This window comes from Thamnophis elegans, chromosome 12, assembly GCF_009769535.1.
Source record: "Thamnophis elegans isolate rThaEle1 chromosome 12, rThaEle1.pri, whole genome shotgun sequence".
In the NCBI taxonomy this organism is placed as follows: Eukaryota; Metazoa; Chordata; class Lepidosauria; order Squamata; family Colubridae; genus Thamnophis; species Thamnophis elegans.
This window is the reverse complement of record NC_045552.1, coordinates 59,352,917-59,373,847: the sequence shown is the minus strand read 5'-3', so window position 1 is coordinate 59,373,847 and position 20,931 is coordinate 59,352,917. Positions and strand designations below refer to the sequence as shown.

Below are 20,931 nucleotides of genomic sequence, written 5' to 3'. Positions count from 1 at the left end.
GAGGAGGAGGAGGAGGAGGGGGGAGGAGGAGGGAGATATCTATGGAGATTCTCAATCGCCCAACTCACGGTGGCCCCAAAGCGGATTTTTCCAAAATTCAACTGCATCTTGGAAAGCATTTCACTTCTCATCCAAGACTTCAGTTCTTCCCTTCTTCTTCAGAACTGAAAAGGTTTCTTGAATGTGAAGTGAAAATATTTCAAAACCAAGAAAGCCTAGTTGCCTTTAGGAAAAAAGTATCTTTGTGACATCTGTCCTTGGCTGTTTTCTTGCAGACATTTCACGACCCAACTAGGGAATATCATCAGTGCTACAAGGGAGTGAGGTTTGCTCTCTTCCGATATACAAGTGGCTTACTCTGTTACTGGAAGTGGTCGGTGAAGAAGACCACTTGGTAATTCCTTGGAACAACCTAACCAATGTTGGATGGACTTCCCTACTTCTATTTTAGCACTGTAGCATGAAACTAAAAGTCAGAGAAAGAAACTGCAACTATATCTCCATAAACATTTAACTATGCCTAAACATACATTTCACCCGATTCCTCCCGTCTGTAGAAATGGATGATGAACCTCTAGCTTCAACCCGTTTTTTTCACCATTTCCCTCTTTGGAGTGGAAGAGATCAGGGCTCTCCAAGAGATAGTAGGAAGCATATTTCCCAGAATTCCCTGGGCATTCCTAGCACAGATGCCCCAGGAAGAACCTCAAATTATTAACTATTAAAGATGGTTCTTGATTCAGGAGGTCTCTTTTAAGAGGCTTGTGGGAATGCATTCTTCTTACTCCATGGGCTTTCAAGATGGCCTCAGCACCCTTTTAAACAAATAAATATACAATTCCTCTAAATTCCTCTCTTTTAGCCCCAAATCTCACCGGGACACCCCAAAGTGATTTAGGGGCAGTGTTCCAAAGAGAAATCTTTGATTAACCGCTATTTTCAGTCAGATTTGTTTACTCTTTATGCTTGGTTGACTAATAAACACCAACGTGAAGTAGGACAAATGGAAACGATTCAGGTCCCCCCCACCCCTTAAAAGTCTTTCAAATTTCCCTTCATGCTGTGAAGATTATTTTCAGGCTGCTAAATTAAAAAAGAACCCAGCTAGGCAATATGTTCTCAGATCCCAAGATTCCCTACGGAAGCCAATCATCAGCCCAAAGGCTGTATCTAATTTGCATATTTTATTAACATTATTCCATTGTGCTTGACAATTAATCTGCTGGATATTGTGACAAGTGCATTTTCTTTCAGCCATTTCATTTCATTTTTTTTCGGATTGAATACTTAGCATCTGTCGCTTGCTAATCTTACCCCTCCAAAATTTTCTCAACGCAACAGCCTGCTTCAGAAAGCTGATGTGAAATTTGATAGGGTTAATGTCAAATTGTGATGATGATGGGGATGTGGTGGCTCAGTGGCTAAGATGCTGAGCTTGTTGATCAGAAGGTCGGCATTTCGGCAATTCGAATCCCTAGTGCCATGGAGTAGAGTGAGCCCCCGTTACTTGTCCCAGCTTCTGCCAACCTAGCAGTTCGAAAGCAGGTAAAAAATGCAAGTAGAAAAATAGGGACCATTTTTGATGGGAAGGGAGCAGTGTTGCGTGCGCCTTCAGCGTTGCTGGCCGCATGACCATGGAGACGTCTTCAGACAAGAGCTGGCTCTTGGGCTTTGAAATGGAGATGAGCACCGCCCCCTAGAGTCGGGAATGACTAGCACATATGTGTAAGGGGAACCTTTACCTAGGATGATGATGATGAAGAAGAAGAAGAATGACAGCAGGGCAGTGGGGATCAAAATATTCGTGCTAAGCACGTAGCATGTAGTCTTTTCTCTAAAGTATCCATGACTTTTTTCAGTCTAGCTTAGTATCAAAACATAGATGGAGTTGGCATTTAATCCGTCCCATCTCAGTTCGAAATTCTCCTTCAAAAATTGGCCTATTCAGCAAAGGGTTAAAAATAGTCCTACTTTGGGACCTGTTAATAAATCTCCTTTTCTTCCATTGGCCATGGGGAAGATGATTGTTGGTGTGATGTTCTTCCATCGACCACTTTTGTGGAGTTATCACAAAGGTTGCTTCACCACTGGAACTGCTACCACAGGTTGATGTGATTTCCACCAACTGAGATGAGGAGGAGATGGAGAACCGGCCTTCTTGTCAAAAGTCACGAGAGAAGCAATATGGTATCATGAATAGGGTGTTGGTTTATGACTGGGGAGATCATGATTCAAGGCTACCTTTAGCCAGGAAAAAGAGTGATGTTTCTTTCCTTCCTTCCTTCCTTCCTTCCTTCCTTCCTTCCTTCCTTCCTTCCTTCCTTCCTTCCTTCCTTCCTTCCTCCCTCCCTCCCTCCCTCCCTCCCTCCCTCCCTCCCTCCCTTTCTCTTCTTCTCGTCTCTGAACTATTGTGAGGTTTTGTGTAGGGGGTTCAACCAGAAGACCTCCATGGTCCCTTCCAGCCCTATGATTATGATAGAATTGAAGTGTTGGGGGGAGCTACATTATCATTTAAAAAAAAAATGATTTTGGTAAAGGAAGAATTGGAATTACAACTTTCCTGGGGCGGAGCAGGAAAACAATAGAATAATCCTAGAACAAAGGATGCTGAACATGGTGTGATCTTCTCATCCCTCCTAGGAAACAGCCTGAATTATTGACTAATAATTGACGGGGAGAAAAATTCAATTTGCTTCAATAGCTTAGCCCCTTTCCCTATAAACTATTCTTAAACCCCCTTCATGGGTGGTAGAAGGCATCACATACAACATTAATCCTATATTTCTGCCGGCATTCTTAGCGCTTTTAAATTCTTTGCCATCAAATCACCCGGATAGCGTTTTCTATGAAGTTGCCTTTTAAGTTATCTACTTGGTGCTCTGTGATCCTCCCACATGGATTTTCTTTTAACACCAACAATTAGGAAAACACCTGCCAGCTTAGAGTACTATGGTGTGGCTGCCCCCTAAGCAGAATTTTACATTCAAGGCAGACTTCAGTAACTGATTTTCTTTTTAGATATGCATTTGAAGCTGATCAAAATTCCAAAAATCCGTATAATGTGGATGAGACTTCAGAGGTATTTGATTTACCCACTGAATAGAAAGATAGAATCAAGATCATGTGGAGTGTTAACACCACTTCAATATGCCTTCACTTGGAATACGGCATCCAGTTTTGGTCAGTGTTGAGTTGGTCACTTCGGGAGATGAAACGCCTTGGCCAACAGGCAACATTGCTCTGAACCAGATCCATGTTATCTCAAGGGTTCTGATGGAGAAGCTTCTTCCTACTCACCTGCTTCCCGCAAGAGGCATCCTTGGCTCAGAGTTCAAGGGAAAGCCATCAAGGATGGAAAACAAATGGTCCTTCTTACCCTACCGTGGCTCCCTTCGCTGTCTACCTCAGCATCTGCCCTGCATGATGGATGACTCTGTTGTGACAATACCTCCTGTTCTTTATGGTCTCAGACGCTCCTGGTGGCGCGTTATTCATGGTAGACAGGCTGTGTTCAGCTTGGGTGATCTCAACGTGTGCAGCCCCGCCTGATAATAAGTGCAAGTGGCACGCTCCGGGTGTGCAAGATCCAAATATGTATGTGGTTAATAAAATCGAGCTTTAGGGTTGAAACCAGCTACTTTTGCACTGAATTAGAGCAAAACAACAGGGTGAAGATGTTCTTCTTTAAGCACCATAAGGCTTCCAGTTTAGTAACAACGGTTATGCTATATTTGTGAAATAATTATTGGCTTTTATTATTGAAGAAATCACCGTTGGTGGGAAGAAGCAGACATTAACTTTGATCGTAAGGTTTTTTTTTGTCCTCCTGGAATGAATGGTGTGGCCCTTCCTAACCATCTCCTTTATGGTCTTCAGTTGGGTTGAAGGAGGATGTGGGATCTATCAATCCATATAATAGCAATAGCACTCAGACTTATATCCGGCTCCAGGTTGAGACTGAGTCAACCTTCAGCTGGGATGGATGGATGGAGAAGGGAAGGGAGGGAGGAAGGAAAATAGCAATAGCACTTAGACTTATATACCACTTTACAGTGCTTTTAAAGCCCTCTCTAATCAGTTTACAGAGTCAGCCTCTCGCTGCCAACAATCTGGGTCCTCATTTTACCATTCAGAGGGACGGAAGGCTGAGTCAACCTTGAGCCTGGTGAGACTCGAACTGCCAAATTGCAGGCAACTGGCAGTCAGCAGAAGTCGCCTACAATGCTGCACTCTAACCGCTGCACCACTACAGCTCTTCAGAATAGAAAGCTTTTTCTAATGTTCCCCATGGAACATTAACTTTAATCTAACAACTGATCTTGATTGGGCCAAAAAATGTTCCCCCTTCCCGATATCCCATTTTACAATTCCCCAAAATAATGAGAGATACTTACTTGCCTCCCCAAGGAGAAGGGGCTTGTGAAACTTTGGATGAATTCTGTTAAAAGAAAATGAAAGAGAGAGCCAATTTATTTTATTTTATTTATTAATTAGACTTATATACCGCTTCATAGGGCTTTCAGCCCTCTCTAAGCGGTTTACAGATTTTTAGCAAATTGAGTCAGCAAATTGCCCCCACAGTCCGGGTCCTCATTTCACCCACCTCGGAAGGATGGAAGGCTGAGTCAACCTTGAGCCGGTGAGATTTGAACCCCTGAACTGCAGATAACAGTCAGCTGAAGTGGCCTGCAGTACTGCACCCTAACCACTGCGCCACCTCGGCTCCAATGAAGTGGAAGAAAGCATAAAATGGCTGTGGCAAACCAAAGAACCATTTTCATTTTTAAAAATCCAACAGGTGGTGTTACAGGAGCCCACAAATGCAGTGTGTTACCTTTCAAAGCCCTTTAGCCTGAGCATTAATGTTTCCCAGTGTTAGGTATCTATGGCAATATATTTACATACACAACACAGAGACATGGGAATCTATTTTATGTTTTTTGCAAAAGTGGCCACGTGAAAAATCACTGGTAGGGTGGCATTTCCTGTCCGGATGGCCAATTAAACTGAATACACCATACATCCGCTTTATAAAAATTCTGGAGCCAAGTGTTGTGGCAGAGGTCTTAAAGTAAGGTTTTTTTTTTTTGCAAAAAAATTAAAAATCCTGTATCCAAACTAGTCATCCTTTATTTGACTTCGGGGAATGGTTTCTTTGAAGGAATGTCTGGAGGAGAATCCACCCCACTCTCTCCTACCACTTTCCCCTCCCACACCCTTAATGACAAGGTTGCATCCTTCACAACCTTTGATGGCTGAACACAGCCACAAACTGTTGTGTTCCAGCTGCAAAAACATGGAATTACCCTCTCTGTCTCTCTGTCTCTGTCTTTCTCTCTGTGTCCCTCTCCCTTCCTCTCCCTTTTTCTCCTCTCTCTCTCTTGTTCTCTGTCTCTTCTCTTTCTGTCCCCCCTCTCTCTCCACTCTCTCTCTTTCTCCCTCTCCCTCCCTCTTTCTTCTCTCCCTCCCACTCCCCCTCTGTCCCTGTCCCTGTCCCTCTCTCTTTCTCCTCTCTTCCTCTCCCTCTCTTTCTCCCCCCTTCCTTTTCTGCATAAAAAAGCAATTCAATGTCATTTACCTTAAAATATTCCATCAAGGATCTGGAATACTTCATTGCGTGATCCTTCTTCAGTTTAAACATTCTCAGATAGAGAAGGGATAAGCAGCGGTAGCTATAGTAATTTGGAAACACACACAAACACAAACTTGACGTTATTTCCCAAAGATGTGATCTGTGGGCACCAACCACAACGGAAAACCACACTGTGTGAGCACTGGCCTATTTTTAAAATGATTTTTATTACAAGTTTTTATAAAGAGACAAGAGACAATATAGCGAAAGAAAGAAAAAGAAAGAAAGAGAAGGAAGGAAGGGAAAGGAAGGGAAGAAAGAAATAAGGAAGGAAGAAGGAATGGAAGGAAGGAAAAAGGAAGAAGGAAGGAAGGAAGAAAAGGGGAGGAAGAAATGGCAAGGAGGGAAGAGAGAGAAGTTAGAAGACTCTCAGTTCTGGTCTTCAGTGGAGGCTTTAACCAGCTTTAATAACAAGGCAATTGAGAAAGAAGGCAATGTCTCACCAGAGGACAGCCAGTTTCTTGTCTCCTTCCGTGGCAGAAGACCCTGTGAAGTTCTTCAATCTCATGGCGTACCTTCAGAGAGAGGATGGAAGAGCAGAGGTTGAACCGGTGGCATCAAGGAACAACGGTGGTGCCCAGGGCACAACTGAAAGACCTCAGGGTTGTCAACAAGCAGCAGGGCACCCACTGCCCTTCCAGAGAGCAGCTGCCATCCCCGATAAACACAGTGCGAGAAATATCTCCACTCAATCAGAATAGAGCTGGAAGGGACCTTGAGGTCTTCTGGTCCAACCGCCTGCTCAAGCAGGAGCCCCTGTGCCATTTCAGACAAGGGACCCTCCAGTCTCTTAACACCTCCAATGACGGAGCCCCCACAACTTCTGAAGGCAAGGCGTTCCACGGGCGAATTGTCCTCCCTGTTAGGAAATTCCTCTTTCGTTCTAGGTTGCTTCTCTCCTTGGTTAGTTTCCATCCGTTGCTTCTTATTCTGCTGTCTATCTGTCTGATGGTCTGTCTGTCTCTCTCTCTCTTTCTAATGATTATCTATCTATCATCTATCTATCTATCTATCTATCTATCTATCTATCTATCTATCTATCTATCTATCATCTATCATCTATCTATCTATCTATCTATCTATCTATCTATCTATCTATCTATCTATCTATCTATCATCTATCCATCCATCCATCCATCCATCCAAATTTTCTTCTCTCTCTCTCTCTCTCCATCCATCCCCCCTCTCTCATCTACCTGTATCCATCTATCTATCTATCTATCTATCTATCTATCTATCTATCTATCTATCTATCTATCTATCCCAAATTTCTTCTCTCTCTCTCCATCCATCCCCTCTTTCTCATCTATCTCTCATCTACCAGTATCCATCCATCCATCCATCCATCCATCCATCCATCCATCCATCCATCATTTATATCTATCTATCTATCTATCTATCTATCTATCTATCTATCTATCTATATCTATCTATCTATCTATCTATCTATCTATCTATCTATCTATCTATCTATCTATCTATCTATCATCTTTATCTATCTTCAACCTCACTTCTCTGGAGCTTTTCACTCCCATGTTCCCTGCGCAGCCTTCCGAAAATCAGATCATCCTCCCATAAAAATCATTGTTCTGAGCGTTAATACAATTTCACAGTGCTTATGTTAAGAATAAGTAATAGAATTCACTCTCGCATAAGAAAGTTTTAAGGTATTCCAGCAACTTCATTTACTAGGAAATAGTGGAGTGTAGGTGAACGGCAGTGTGTTGACCACACCAGTTGCACTGTCACATCCATCACTACTATGATAAGCTGGTTGTGGAAGCTTCTTTTTAATCTATGCTGGCTGGGGAATTCTGGGACTTGATGTCCTCAAGTCTTAAAGTTGCCAAGTTTGGAGAGAACTTTCTTCTTGGTGACACTATAGAGATATTTTTCATAAATAAATATACATGTTCTGACCGAGGCTTCCCGAGAGCATGAAGCAAATTCCTGGTCCCAACAAAAACCCCTTTTATTAATTGGCTGGGAATTCTGCCCATTCACCTCCAGCAAAGTCTTTCAAGGGAGGATTTGCAGTCACAGACCTTATCTGGCTTGGAGAGCTGCCAGGCCGAGATCTGCAAAACTTGGCAAAGACTCTCGGAGAGTCACAAACCAATGAAGCAAATTAATTGTCTCCTGCAAATTCTTTATTTCCTCTGGGAAGGGCCATTCATCGTCCACCTGTGGCCTTACTCCCAAGTCGACCCCTGTTCTTTAGCTGTTCCCTTCTCCTGGCAACTCTGCGCATGCGCACACTGGGAACAGGCTCCAGCTGTTCTTCTGCCCCACTGATGTCTGACTCCGAAGGCAGCTGATAACTGTCAGACGGCCCTGGCCCCCTCTCTGCCTCCGACACAGAGCCCTCCTCAGAGCCTTCCCCAGACTCCGGGACTGGCCCTTCTTCCTCCCCAACCTCCTCACTGTCTGAGTCTGCTGCCAGCTTTGCTGGCCACTGGTGGACCACAACAATAAAAACACTCTTATTGACTATAAACCGAAGGCATTTCTGCTCTTCTCTCTTTCTTTCTGGTCATATCTAAACAAATGTTTGTAAGCTGAAGCCCTTATCTGCCAAAATTCATTCTGGGACAATTATTTTACGGCTAATTGATAAACTCTAAAAAGGCAGGATTTATAACCGAGACCTCAACGGTCTCCCTTTAATATTTGGAACGATCAAACTAACTCTTTCCGAGATAAATGTGTCAGCCCAAGACTGAAATTATGATGCTTTAAGTGCCATCCACTGCATTTCAATTTTAATTATACCAATACTGCAAATAATACTACACCCTTATTATCCCCTAACAGGGCTAATTTATAAGAACAGGGTCCGTCAATTATAAATTTTCCATGGCGTTTGTAAAATGGAAGAAAGGACTAATTATGATATCTTCTGAGTTGACGAGGCCTTGGATTAACCATTAACAAGGGCAGAATGATCCTTAAAAACACACGAAGCAACTTTAACAGATTTAGCAGATTAACAGAATTGGAAGGGACCTTGGAGGTCATCTAGTCCACCACCCCCCCCGCTCAAGCAGGAGACCCTACAACATTTCTGACAAATGGCAGTCCAATCCCTTCTTGAAAGTCTCAAGTGATGAAGCCCCCACCACTTCTGAGGACAACTCCTGTTCCATGGGTTGATTGTTCTCACTGTCGGAAAGTTCCTCCTTAATTCTAGGCTTAATCTCTCCTTGATCAGTTTCCATCAATTATCCCTTGGACCTGGATGCCTCAGAGCCTCCATAGACATTGACCCAAAAAGATACCGATGCAGATGAACAGAGTTGGAGGGGACCTTGGAGGTCATCTAGTCCAACCCCACCTCTCCCAAGCAGGAGACCCTACACCACTTCTGACCGATGGCCTTCCAGCCTCTTCTTGAAAGCTTCCAGTCATGAAGCTCCCACAACTTCCAAAGGCAACGTCTGTTCCATGGGTTGATTGCTCTCACTGTCAGAAAATTTCTCCCTATTTCTAGGTTGAATCTCTCCTTGGTCGGTTTCCATCCGTTATTCCTTGTCTGGCCTTTGGGTGCTTTGGAGAATAGCTGGACCCCCTCCCCTCTGTGGCAGCCCCTCACATATTGGAAGTCTGCTATCTTATCTCCCCTGGTCCTTCTCTTCACTAGACCAGCCATGCCCAGTTCCTGCAAACAATCATCGTATCTTTTAGCCTCCATTTCCCTCATCATCCTGGTTGCTCTTCTCTGCACATTTTTTAAGAGTCTCAACATCTTTTTTATAGTGTGGTGCCCAAAACTGGATGCAGGATTCTAGCTGTGATCTTACTAAGGTTTTATAGAGTAATACTGCTATCCTGTCTCCCCTGGTCCTTCCCTTCACTAGACCAGCCATGCCCAGTTCCTTCAAATGTTTTAGCCTCCAGTCCCCTAATCATCCTTCTAATTGTACGTAGAGTCACAGAAAAGGCATTCACCTGATAAGTTCCACCGTCTCCGAGTACATGGTGTACGGAGATTTCGCCTCCAATGGATCGCGCTCCATAGCATTCCCGCATTCGATGAAGGAGATCGCCGCGTCGGCATAATTCACTGCTTTGCCAAATTTTTCCAGCTGAAAAATAAAAGGGATTTGAAAGGAAGCTCCGGTTGGCTTCCAAGATTGGTGAAGAGCGCCATGTTCCACTAGAAATCTGAACCCTTGTGCGCATTTGCTGTTTTGTAGCTCTCTGGGTGCCCCTTCCTTCCCAATCTGGATACAGATAGGCCTCGACTTACGACCTCAAGGGAGCCCCACGTTTCTGTGGCTAAGCAGGACGTTTGTTCAACGACTTTTGATCCACTTTCTTGGCCACGGTTGTTAAATGAATCATGATAGCGGTTAAGTTAGTATGATAGTTGTTAAATGATTCTGGCTTCCCCAATGACTTTGCTTGCCAGAAGGACTGGGGAAGCCTGTGACTCTGGGGCCTTGCAAGCACCATAAACCCGAGTCAGTTGCCAAGCACATGGATTTGGATCCCGTGACATGGGCATGCGGCAATGGTCATAAGCGCGAAAAATGGTCGTAAGTCACTTTCTTCAGTTCCATTGTCATTTTGAACGGCCACTAGATGAACTGTTGTAAGTCGAGGACTACCTGAATTCATATACCAAGGGCAGCCGCTGCAGCTTTGCTTGGTGTGGAGAACATCCTGAAACAGGCAGAAGACGCCCCAAAAACTTAAGATGCCCCCCCCCCCCCCCAGATCTCCAAAACAATGTTGACCAAATTAGAATTTTTAGTACGAGGAAGAAAATACATGTGAATAATAAGGGAGACACCTTATTAACTTGAAGAGCCGAGGTGGCGCAGTGGTTAAATGCAGCACTGCAGTTCAGCAGTTCAGCTGTTCAAATCCCACCAGGCTCAAGGTTGACTCAGCCTTCCATCCTTCCGAGGTGGGTAAAATGAGGACCCAGATTGTTGTTGGGGGCAAATATGCTGACTCTGTAAACCGCTTAGAGAGGGCTGAAAGCCCTATGAAGCGGTAGATAAGCCTAACTATTGCTATTGCTATTAACTGTTTTTTTTTTTTTTCTTTTTTACAGTTTTAACATGTTAGGCCAGAAACCATTCAACTTCTGCCAGAAATTATGGTAGAAACCAATCAGAGCTTAACGCGAGATGTGATTTTAGTCACTGATATCTGTTTTGCGCCGCTTCTGTTGGGTGGCTTGCGTAGGCTTTGGCTACCCAAAGCCACCTCTAGAGCCGAGGTGGCGCAGTGGTTAGAGTGCTGTACTGCAGGCCACTTCGGCTGATTGTTATCTGCAGTTCGGCGGTTCAAATCTCACCGGCTCAGGGTTGATCCTTCTGAGGTGGGTGAAATGAGGACCCGGATTGTTGTTGGGGGCGATATGCTGACTCTGTAAACCGCTTAGAGAGGGCTGGAAGCCCCATGAAGCGGTATATAAGTCTAACTGCTATTGCTAATGCTATTGCTACCCTACTGGGCCACCCAGTATCTCTTGACGCTTACTCAAGGCTGCCTCGTTCAACAATGAAGATGTGGTTGGTTTCCTGCTATGTGCAGCTTTGAGCTTTCTGATGGCAACAGAATAGCAGAGTTGGAAGGGACCTTGGAGGTCTTCTAGCCCAACCCCCTGCTCAGGCAGGAAACCCTCTACCATGTCAGGCAAATGGTTGTTCGATCTTGTCTTAAAAACCTCCCTTGTTGGAGCATTCACAACTTCCATAGGCAAGTTGTTCCACTGATTAATTGTTTTAACTGTCGGGATATTTTTCCTTAGTTCTAGATTGCTTTTCTCCTTGATTAGTTTCCCTCCATTGCTTCTTGTTCTACCCTCAGTTGCTTTGGAAAATAGCTTGACTCCCTCTTCTTTGTGGCAACCCCTGAGATATTGGAAGACTGCTATCATGTCTCCCCTAGTCCTTCTTTTCATCAGACTAGACATACCCAGTTCCTGCAACCGTTCTTGAAATGTTTTATCCTCCAGTCCCCTAATCCTCTTTCTTGCTCTTCTCTGCACTCTTTCCGGAGTCTAACAACTTTTTCACACCGTGTCAACCAAAACTGGATGCCAGGTGGTCCAGAGAATTCCCTGCATTACTGTCCCCACGGCGGGCATACCTGTTAATGAACAGTGCTGCATACTAATAATCAGCCTAATTTAATGCACCGTTAATAAGGCTCACAAATGTGTTGCAATCCTCTCCGGCATCTGAATTCTCTGCTGAATCAGCCACCCATCCCGGTAGTGTGAAAGGGAGACTTACCAGAGCATCTGCCTTATGCTTGAGCTTTTTGGCTTCCTGCATATAGTAATCCGCATTGTGAAGCCTAGGAAGACACAATAGCAGGAGTCAGAAGAAGCAGCTGATGGGATTTCAACTCTTTCTTTGGCCTGATTTAGACTTCATGCTTACAAGGCTTGCCTCAATCCTGCCCATGTTCTAAAAAAGTAATAACAGTCACGTAAATCTACGTAGCACTTTGCTTTCTTCACTCTTGGGACTCGTTCCAGAAGCTAAGAAGGGTAGACTTTGGAAAATATTTGGGCGGGAGACCAGTTGGGAATCTGGGAGTCATAGACCAGACTGGGAAGTCAAAAGAACATCTTGGAAGAGACTGACTCCAAACGACTTCGGCTAAACGTATCAAGATTTCCAGCTTCTAAATACATCTAAATAAATAGAGCCGAGGTGGCGCAGTGGTTAAATGCAGCACTGCAGGCTACTTCAGCTGACTGCAGTTCTGCAGTTCGGCTGTTCAAATCTCACCGGCTCAGGGTTGACTCAGCCTTCCATCCTTCCGAGGTGGGTGAAATGAGGACCCGGATTGTTGTTGGGGGCGATATGCTGACTCTGTAAACCGCTTAGAGAGGGCTGAAAGCCCTATGAAGCAGTGTATAAGTCTAACTGCTATTGCTATTGCTATCTGCAGTAAGTTTTCTTCCCCTACGACAGAGGTAGGATTCAGCCGGTTCTCTCCGGTTCAGGCGAACCAGTAGCAGCGGCTGCAGGAGGCTCTCCCCACCCACTACGACATCATGCGTGAGCATTGTCCATGCGCAGAAGGAGGGTGTGCTCACATTTGCGAACTGGTAGGGAAGTTAAGTGAATCCCACCTCTGCCCTACAAATGTGTGTTTCTTCATTTGTCCAATCTCTAGGATTGGCACAAAGTTCCTCCCCCTGCTGTCTGTGTAACATCAGATTAGACAATTATAGGACCTGGATCAGTTAGAAGGCTAAACTTTAAATGACCAGGTGGATTTTTTGGGGTCTGGTCCGAATTTCATTCAAAACTGGGCCAGAACTGGGAAAACCCAACTGTGTGTCAGGGGTGAAATCCACTTTCCTTTGCTACCAGTTCGGTAGCAATGTGAGAGTGGCGCATGCTTGCTTTGCTCACAGGCACCACCTCTGCATATGCGCAGTACCTCCCACGCATGTTCAGAGTGTTAAAAGGGTAAGGTAAGTGAATAGCAAGGGCGGGAATCAGCTGCGCCACGTGATTTATATCAGCTAGAAAGCAGGAAATCCAATGCTACTGGTTCGTTTGGGCGAACCGGTAGCATTTTTACTACTGGTTTGGATGAACCAGCCCGAACCAGTAGCATTTCACCCATGCTGTGCGTCCTGCTTAAGGACAAATTCTAACTGGGTGACTTTGGGTCGGTCTCTCTCTCTCTATTCTAGGAAGAAGGTAAGCGCAAGCAATTTCTGAAAACGTTGCCCAGAGAACCACCGTGGCACGACAAAACCGCGCTCGACTAAAGCACGCCCGATTAAACCGCGTCGCTGACGTCATCAACAGGGCAACAACAGCGAGCGCGGAGAAAGAAGGGCGCTTTAAATAGCGCTTTGAAAGCAAGCCGATTCAAGTTAAGGTAAGGTTTAGGGTTAGCTTTAGGGTTAGCTTTAGGGTTAGCTTTAGGGTTAGGTTAAGGGTTAGGGTTAGGTTTAGAGTTACGTTAAGGGTTAGGGTTAGGTTTAGGGTTAGGTTAAGGGTTAGGATTAGGTTTAGGGTTAGCTTAAGGGTTAGGTTAAGGGTTAGGTTTAGGGTTAGGTTTAGGATTAGGTTTAGGGGGGGTTAGGTTTAGGTTTAGGGGTTAATTTTAGGTTTAGCGTTTACAGCGTGCTTCTGTCTCCGTGTGATGACGTCAGCTATGCGGTTTTGTCGAGTGCCCTTTAGTCGAACACGGTTTTGTGGTGGAACTGAGAACCACAGAGTTCCGTCCATGTGGCTGTAGGAGTCGCAACTTATTCAAGCCCCCACCCCTCAAACTCAACGCAACTCAACCCAATGCAAACTCAGGCCGTGTACAACAGAAGATCCTGAGGCTAAAGTAGCTGAAAGCAATGCGGAAACTTGCTCCAAAAGCCAACCCAAAAATACGAATACAGTCATAACAAATAAGTAACTAACATATCATCAAACGTTATCTTGGCTCTTCTCAGTTCAGGGTTCCCGTTGGTGAAGATGGGACTTGTCAACCAGAGATTGTTGTCGAGGTGGCTGGATTCCAGCAAAGGATTGGGAGGCCTGCTGGGAGCATCCTCTTCCTGCGGAAAGCAATTTTAATTAGCCGCCTCGGCTTTTGCGCCAAGGATACCTTTGCACGTCCCGTCATGCGAGTGTGCGTGCCTCGAAATTAAAATCCCGGCTCTTTGTTGTCCTTCGGCTGCATGTCGCTAAGACAGGCTCAGCAAATTAATTAAGTGCAATCGGCGCCACACTGCTCCCATGCCCAGCATCATTAACACCCACTTCTGCCAAGGTGTAATGTCAGCATGGGCACCTTGTAGCACCGCCGGCTTATTAAAATGAAAATGTTGGGAGGCAAACAGCAAGGCGAAAAATTCACAACGATTAGAGCAAGGCGGCTTTTCCCTGGAAAAGATAAGTCTTGAGTCCCCCCCCCCCCCCCCGCACTTTTACAATCAGAGGAGTTAAAGCACGGATTAAAGATCAGGGCTGGGCGGCTTCCCTTGAATTTTGCATGACCGAGGTCAGCAGAAGTTGGTGTGGAAAATTTCAAGGAGGACGATGGGTGGCTAAACGGGGTAAGGGTCTTGGTCCTCCCCTCTTTATCATGGTATTGGTTGTGAAAGCCTTTGACTAATTTAGGGGCTCTGAATCCCCTCTGATCTAGGGGACTAATTGATTAACGCACTTGTTTTGGACAGCAGACAAATCTTTTGTTCTGACCGAGGTTTCCCCAGCAGCACGAAGCCGAGTCCCCGTCCTGATAAACCCCTTTTATTTAATTGACAGTGAATTCCTTGCCAGCGAAGTCTTTCCTCTCCCAAGGTCTTTTGAGATAGTTCACAATTACCAACCTTTATCAGGCTTGGAGAGGGGCCAGGCTGATACGTTTCAGATGCCGCAATACTTGGCAAGGATGCAGGAATGAGCTACTTGTCTCCTGCAAACTCCACTCCCCTTTCACTCCTCTTTTATTCCCTAAAGGAGGGGCCATTCACTGTCCACCTGTGGCTTTACTCTCAAGTTGACTCCTGTTTTTTAGCTGTTCCCTAACAGCTAAAGAACAGGCAACTCTGTCCATGCGCAAACTGGGAACAGGCTCCAGCTGTTCTTCTGCCCCACTGATGTTTGACTCTGAAGGCAGCTGATAACGGGCACATGGCTCTGGCCCCCCATCTGCCTCCGGCACAGAGCCCTCATCAGAGCCTTTCACAGACTCCAGGACTGGCCCATCTTCCTCCCCAACCCTCCTCACTGTCCGACTCTGCCGCCAGCTCCACTGGCTGCTGTTGGGCCAGAACATCTTCCCACACCACCAAATATTGTAGATTTCCTCAGTGCCTTTGGGAATCTAGGATTCCCTTAACTTCAAAGTGTTGTCCGCATCAATGGTTCAGTTGTCAGGATGGGAACTGTAAGGAAGTGGGGGAGTCACTTCAACACTTACACTGAGGCCCTTGGAGTTGACGGAGGAGGATTTGTTCTCATTCTTCCTGTGTTTGGAGCAGAGGTTGGCCTGCAAGGAGCCAGGGAGGGAGTTCTCTTGGTTGAAAGAGCTGCTCTCCATGATGTTATGCCGGGGGGCTGCCTCGTCCATCAGAGGAGACAACGGGGGTGGGAAGAGTTTTTCTTCTCTCTTTTTGGTCACCTTTTTCATGGAGTTGCTTCTGTCAAGGAAGAAACCGAAGCCAAGAGTTTTAGCAAACATGTACAGGCAGCCCTCAACTCACCACCGTTCCTCTTAGTGGCCATTTCAAGCTTACAACAGCACTGAGGAAAGGGACTTGCGACCGTTTCCCACATTTATGACTCCTCCCCCAACCCTACAAGGGTCACGTGATGAAAATCCAGGGTCAGATCAAATCAACAGGACCTTCCCAACTTCTGTTTCTTAGGATGCTGTTGGCCAGGATCGGGATGGAACTAGGCAAGTTGATGGGCATGCAGTCCTCGAATTACAGCAGTTCATTTAGTGACAGTTCAAAATTACCATGGCACTGAAAAGAAGGGACCAGTTTTCACACCTACGACTGTCGTCGCATCCTCCCGGTCACGGGATCAAAATTTGTTGGCAACTGACTCGTATTTATGACGGCTGCAGTTTCCCAAGGACACGCGATCCCCTTTTGTGACCTTTGGGCAAGCAAAGTCAGGGAGGAAGCCAGATTCATTTAACGACCGTGTTACCAACCGAGCAGCTGCAATGACGCACTTAAGAATTGTGGCAAGGAAGGTGATAAAATGGGGGGAAATTCACTTAACGACTCTCTCACTTAGCAACAAAGAAATTGTGGTCATAAGTTGAGGACTACCTCCTGTAGCTCCTTCCCCAGGGCAGGAAAAATAATAATAACCCCACCCTTTTAAACCTTGGATGCGGATTTAAAAAGAAGGAAGGAAAAAAGAAAGAAAATAAAAGTCAAGTCAGACAGGGAAAGCGGACTCTTTAAAATGTTAATCCAATCATGGATTTTTTCTAAAAAAATATATATTATTATTTTAGTTACTGTCCTAGTCCAGTCAATGAAGATTACTTGGATTTTAATCCTCCCTTAGTCAACTCATATTGCATTCTCCTGCCATTTACTTTTCATGATTATCGACTCAAATTTTCAATAGCAAATTAAGTCAACAAGAATGGATGCCTCCCTCCTAGTCAATTTAAGTCAGTGTCAAGTTTTTATAGATTTACAATACCTCAAAGGAAAACATCAGAGAGAAGGAAGCGAAAGGAAAGCAACTTGGCTTCTCAATTGAGGGAAATCCGATCACCTCGCCTGGCTGTATCCAACAAGGCTCCTCCATCTCTAATGAAAGCAGCGTCCATTTCATTTATTATTTAATTGTGGCCGTCAGCAAGTTTATTTAAAAAAAAAAACAATTGCTGTCGCAACTAGAATGTTCTTATCATTCCTGATAATCCAGGTCTTAGAACAGTGTTTCTCAACCTCAGCAATTTTTATGGACTTCAACTTCCATAATTTCCCACCCCGCATGGATTCTTGGAGTTGAAGTCCATAAAAATGGACTTTCAGTTTATGAAAAAAAGGACAGTTGAGGTTCCTCAACCTCAGAGGCTTTTCGATGTGTGAACTTCAACTCCCAGAATTCTCCAGCCGGAAGGAATTCTGGGAGATGAAGTCCACAAAAAATTGACTTCCTTAACCTTAGCCAAATTCAAATATGTGGACTTCAAGTCCCAGAATTCCCCAGCCAGCATGGATTCTGGGATTTGAAGTCCCCCAATGAAAGTTGCTGGAGTTGAGTGAGGAAGCCTGCTTCAGAATATGCACTCAAGACCACTATATTAACTAGCCAGCAAAGGGAAGGTTGTATGAATGGTGGGATAAGCACAACCGGCCACAAAGATGCAAAACATGGATTAAAAGTAGGCTAAAGTCCTGAGACTCGGTTCTAGGCCACAATGGCCAAACTGGTCTTCCTGAGGAACCTTGACCATGAGTGCTAAGCCATTGAGATGACTTCCTACGGATCCTTCTGTAAGTGTTGAGACCCTTAGAACAAGAGTAATATGATGATACACGATAGTCAAAAAGTAGCAAATGATTGGGTTAAATACGAACTTGGAGGATATTCAGAACAAATCTCCGCATGATATTTGGTAAAGGTAAAGGTTCCCCTCACACATATGTGCTAGTCGTTCCCGACTCTAGAGGGCGGTGCTCATCTCCTTTTCACAGCCGAAGAGCCAGCGCTGTCCGAAGACGTCTCCGTGGTCATGTGGCCGGCATGACTCAAAGCCGAAGGTGCACGGAACGCTGTTTCCTTCCCATCAAAGATGGTCTCTTATTTTTCTACTTGCATTTTTACATGCTTTCGAACTGCTAGGTTGGCAGAAGCTGGGACACATAATGGGCGCTCACTCTGTTATGCGGTGCTAGGGATTCGAACCACTGAACTGCCGACCTTTCTGATCGACAAGCTCAGAGTCTTAGCCATTAAGCCACCACGTCCCTCTTACCACGACCTGAAGTCTCCATTAAATATAACTAATAAGAAAATCGGGGGGAAGAATTGCTTGGCAAATGGAAACATCTGGGACCAGGGGAAATGTAGGCCTAGCATAGGGGAAATAACTATTGATGAACACAATTATATTATAACAGAGGATACCGATAGTTGCAGGGCTCAAAGGAATCAAATTAATGACCTAGAAAACAAGCTGAAATTAAGGCACACCAGAATGGGGGCTAACTCTGTGGGGTTTGGTAAAGGCAGGAAATATAAGATATTTTTTTAAAAAAAAAAAGATGATACAAGCAGTTGGGGAAAGATAAACACACATAGCTTGAAAAATTACGTTTGCATCATCCTTAAATGGATTCCATGCTTAAGTTATCTGTGCCATTTGCAGACTTGAAAGACATCTCTCTTTATATGTGTGTGTGTGTGTGTGTGTGTGTTTGTGTGTGCGTGTGTGTTTAAGAAGGCAAATTAGGATAAATTCATTTGCATTAAGTGGAGTAAGTAATTACACAGGTATAAGAGAGATTAGGAATGGGCTGGTTTTATTTCACAATGCTTTAAAAGCCATGAGTTTTAAGTTAATTGTGGGATTATTTACTCAACATAAATTTCACCGCTGTGCGACAATATGATGGGAGAGGTGGTTTCATTTGGTTGGGGGAAAAAAATCAGTCAGAGATAAATCCTTCAAATTAAAAGTTTAAAGACCCGACAGAGATAAAGGCCGAGGAGGAGGAGGAGGAGGAGGGTGAAGTCCGTCCTTCCTGTAGGTTGACTGCAGTAACCAGGAGTCATAATTATTTCTTAGATGAACAAAATATGGAAAATAAAGGGATAAAATAAAACTGAGGTGTATCAATGGCATGGAATTTCTGAAACTGAAAAATCCTGGACGGATTTTGTTAGCTCTACTGAGAAAACGTAGGGAAAAACACATACTCTTTCATGCCGGGTATCCTATGGTTGGGTATCGGTGAAATGCAGGGTGGAAGTAAGCAGGAAGCCGACGACTCTTCTAAACGTTGTTTCTTGTTGTCGCCAAGTGTGTCCACATTTTCGGACTGCTTCGGTCAGAAGGAGAGAAACCAGAAACGTTACGCTTCTTATCGCTACACCCAAACAGTGGTATCCCAGTGAAGTCACCCTACTGGTGGGTCTAGCTACCCATGAGCTCACCGACTGGGTGAGGAGAATCCCTTGAGGAACAAGCCCTCCCTTCTTTCTCCAAGTGGTGTCCATGAGACCTTACAAGAGGAGAACATCAACAAGGCTTCAGGACACCCCTCACTCTTTCTCCACTGGCTGAGCAGAGGGAAAACTTTTGCAATCCACGTCCGAGATCTGTGCTGGGACTAAAGCATGGGCAATGAGTCCTCTAATTGCCCTTCTAGCTGTGTGTCTCTTTAGATCTTTTTCATGGCATACCGGATCGATAAAATGGGACAGTTGAGAAGGTTTTGGAGTTTCACAACATGGCTGGTTGGGGGTGGGGGAACATGGTGAACATGGTGGGCAAGCTTGGAATTTTCTGGGACTAAACCCAACCCCACTGGAATGAGTTGACTATGGTATAGCTGGTCACAAGAGGAGTGGGATCAAGAACCATCCTTTTGTAGAAGGACTAGGACCAAGTGAGGAGATGCCCCCTTTTTCTGCTGCTGGCATCTAATTCCTTCTCTCTCCTTCTCTTTCACCATTATAAGACCTAAAAGACCAGGTTAGGCTCAGATCAACATGGAGAACATCTGACTACATGGTTATGGAAGTCAACACTGGCTTGACAGCAACCAACCAACCAATCAATCAATCAATCTCCTCTTTCTCTGATTTTTTCTTCTTTGCTTGCTTTCAATCATGTCTCTCCTTTCTCCCTTTCCTCTCTCTGTTTTTTGACACTCTTCTATCTCAATTTCTATGATGCCCTCCCCCATCTCTCTTTCTCCCTCTCCCCCTCCCTCTTTCACACACACATCCTCCCCAGATTTTTCTTGCCCAGACAGGGCCTTCCATCTCTGGATTTGCCCAAATATGCATGAAATTAGAATGAGTGCCACTTGGCACTCTAAACTGCCCAGATTGATTTAACTAATATTTTTAGCACCCCAGTTTAATTCTGTAAAACCTGTCAAGGATGGCTGCTTCTGAAATGTCCCGTTTCATCTTTTTACAAAAAAGAAAAAAGAAAGAAAGAAAGAGGGGAAAAAGAGAGAGACGAAGGACAGTCTTTTGTCCCCATTTATTATCTTTTCCTTCCAGGAAAGGCTAAAAATGGGCCTTTTGGACGAGGACAATTGCAAGCAGGTTTAAAGAAAGATGCAAACGCACAAGAAAACCTCTTGCCCTGCTGCCTCTCCTGTCCCAAAAGTCCATTTCACTTTGGAGTCCTATCTCCCCATCCTTAGCAATACATCCCTGGATGTCAATTGTATCAAACCTGCGATAAAAGCTTTGTCTCTTGACTCCCCAAAGATTCTGCTTTGCAAGTGGTAGTTGGGGGGAGAGGAGAAGTCAGCAAGAAAAGAAGAAAGAAATAATAATAAAGAGGCTTATTTAAGTGAGTGGCATTTTGATAAATCACAGGTGTTTATGTAACAAAATCCCCTCCCCTCTTTTTTCCCCAATGTGCAATAAAGACAACACTCAGCAAATGTTACCAGAAAGCTTGTCTGCTTTTGACTTTGATGGATGGAGGCCTATTTAAAAGGGAGAGAAAACTTGTCCTAATGCACTAAACAGTAAAAATGAAACAAAACAAAATAAAACCGACAAAGATGTAGCATTAGATTAAACCTAGGAGATGCATTTGATTACCTGAGTCTCTTTTCCTTTTCTGTCTCGCAAAACTCT

At 44.6% G+C, this 20,931-nt stretch overlaps 1 protein-coding gene across 1 annotated transcript in view; it reads right to left on the bottom strand.

Moving 5' to 3' along the window:
• The window catches only part of LOC116516159 (AF4/FMR2 family member 2-like), a 67,050-nt gene that overhangs the window by 2,424 nt on the left and 43,695 nt on the right, over positions 1-20,931 (bottom strand). The window contains exons 5-12 of the mRNA XM_032228563.1: positions 19,024-19,148; positions 15,545-15,764; positions 14,038-14,174; positions 11,884-11,947; positions 9,581-9,717; positions 6,076-6,147; positions 5,579-5,672; positions 4,395-4,438 (exon numbers count right to left, since the gene is read on the bottom strand). Of these exons, the coding sequence (XP_032084454.1) occupies positions 4,395-4,438; positions 5,579-5,672; positions 6,076-6,147; positions 9,581-9,717; positions 11,884-11,947; positions 14,038-14,174; positions 15,545-15,764; positions 19,024-19,148 (893 nt within the window). The remainder of the gene's footprint in view (positions 1-4,394; positions 4,439-5,578; positions 5,673-6,075; positions 6,148-9,580; positions 9,718-11,883; positions 11,948-14,037; positions 14,175-15,544; positions 15,765-19,023; positions 19,149-20,931) is intronic.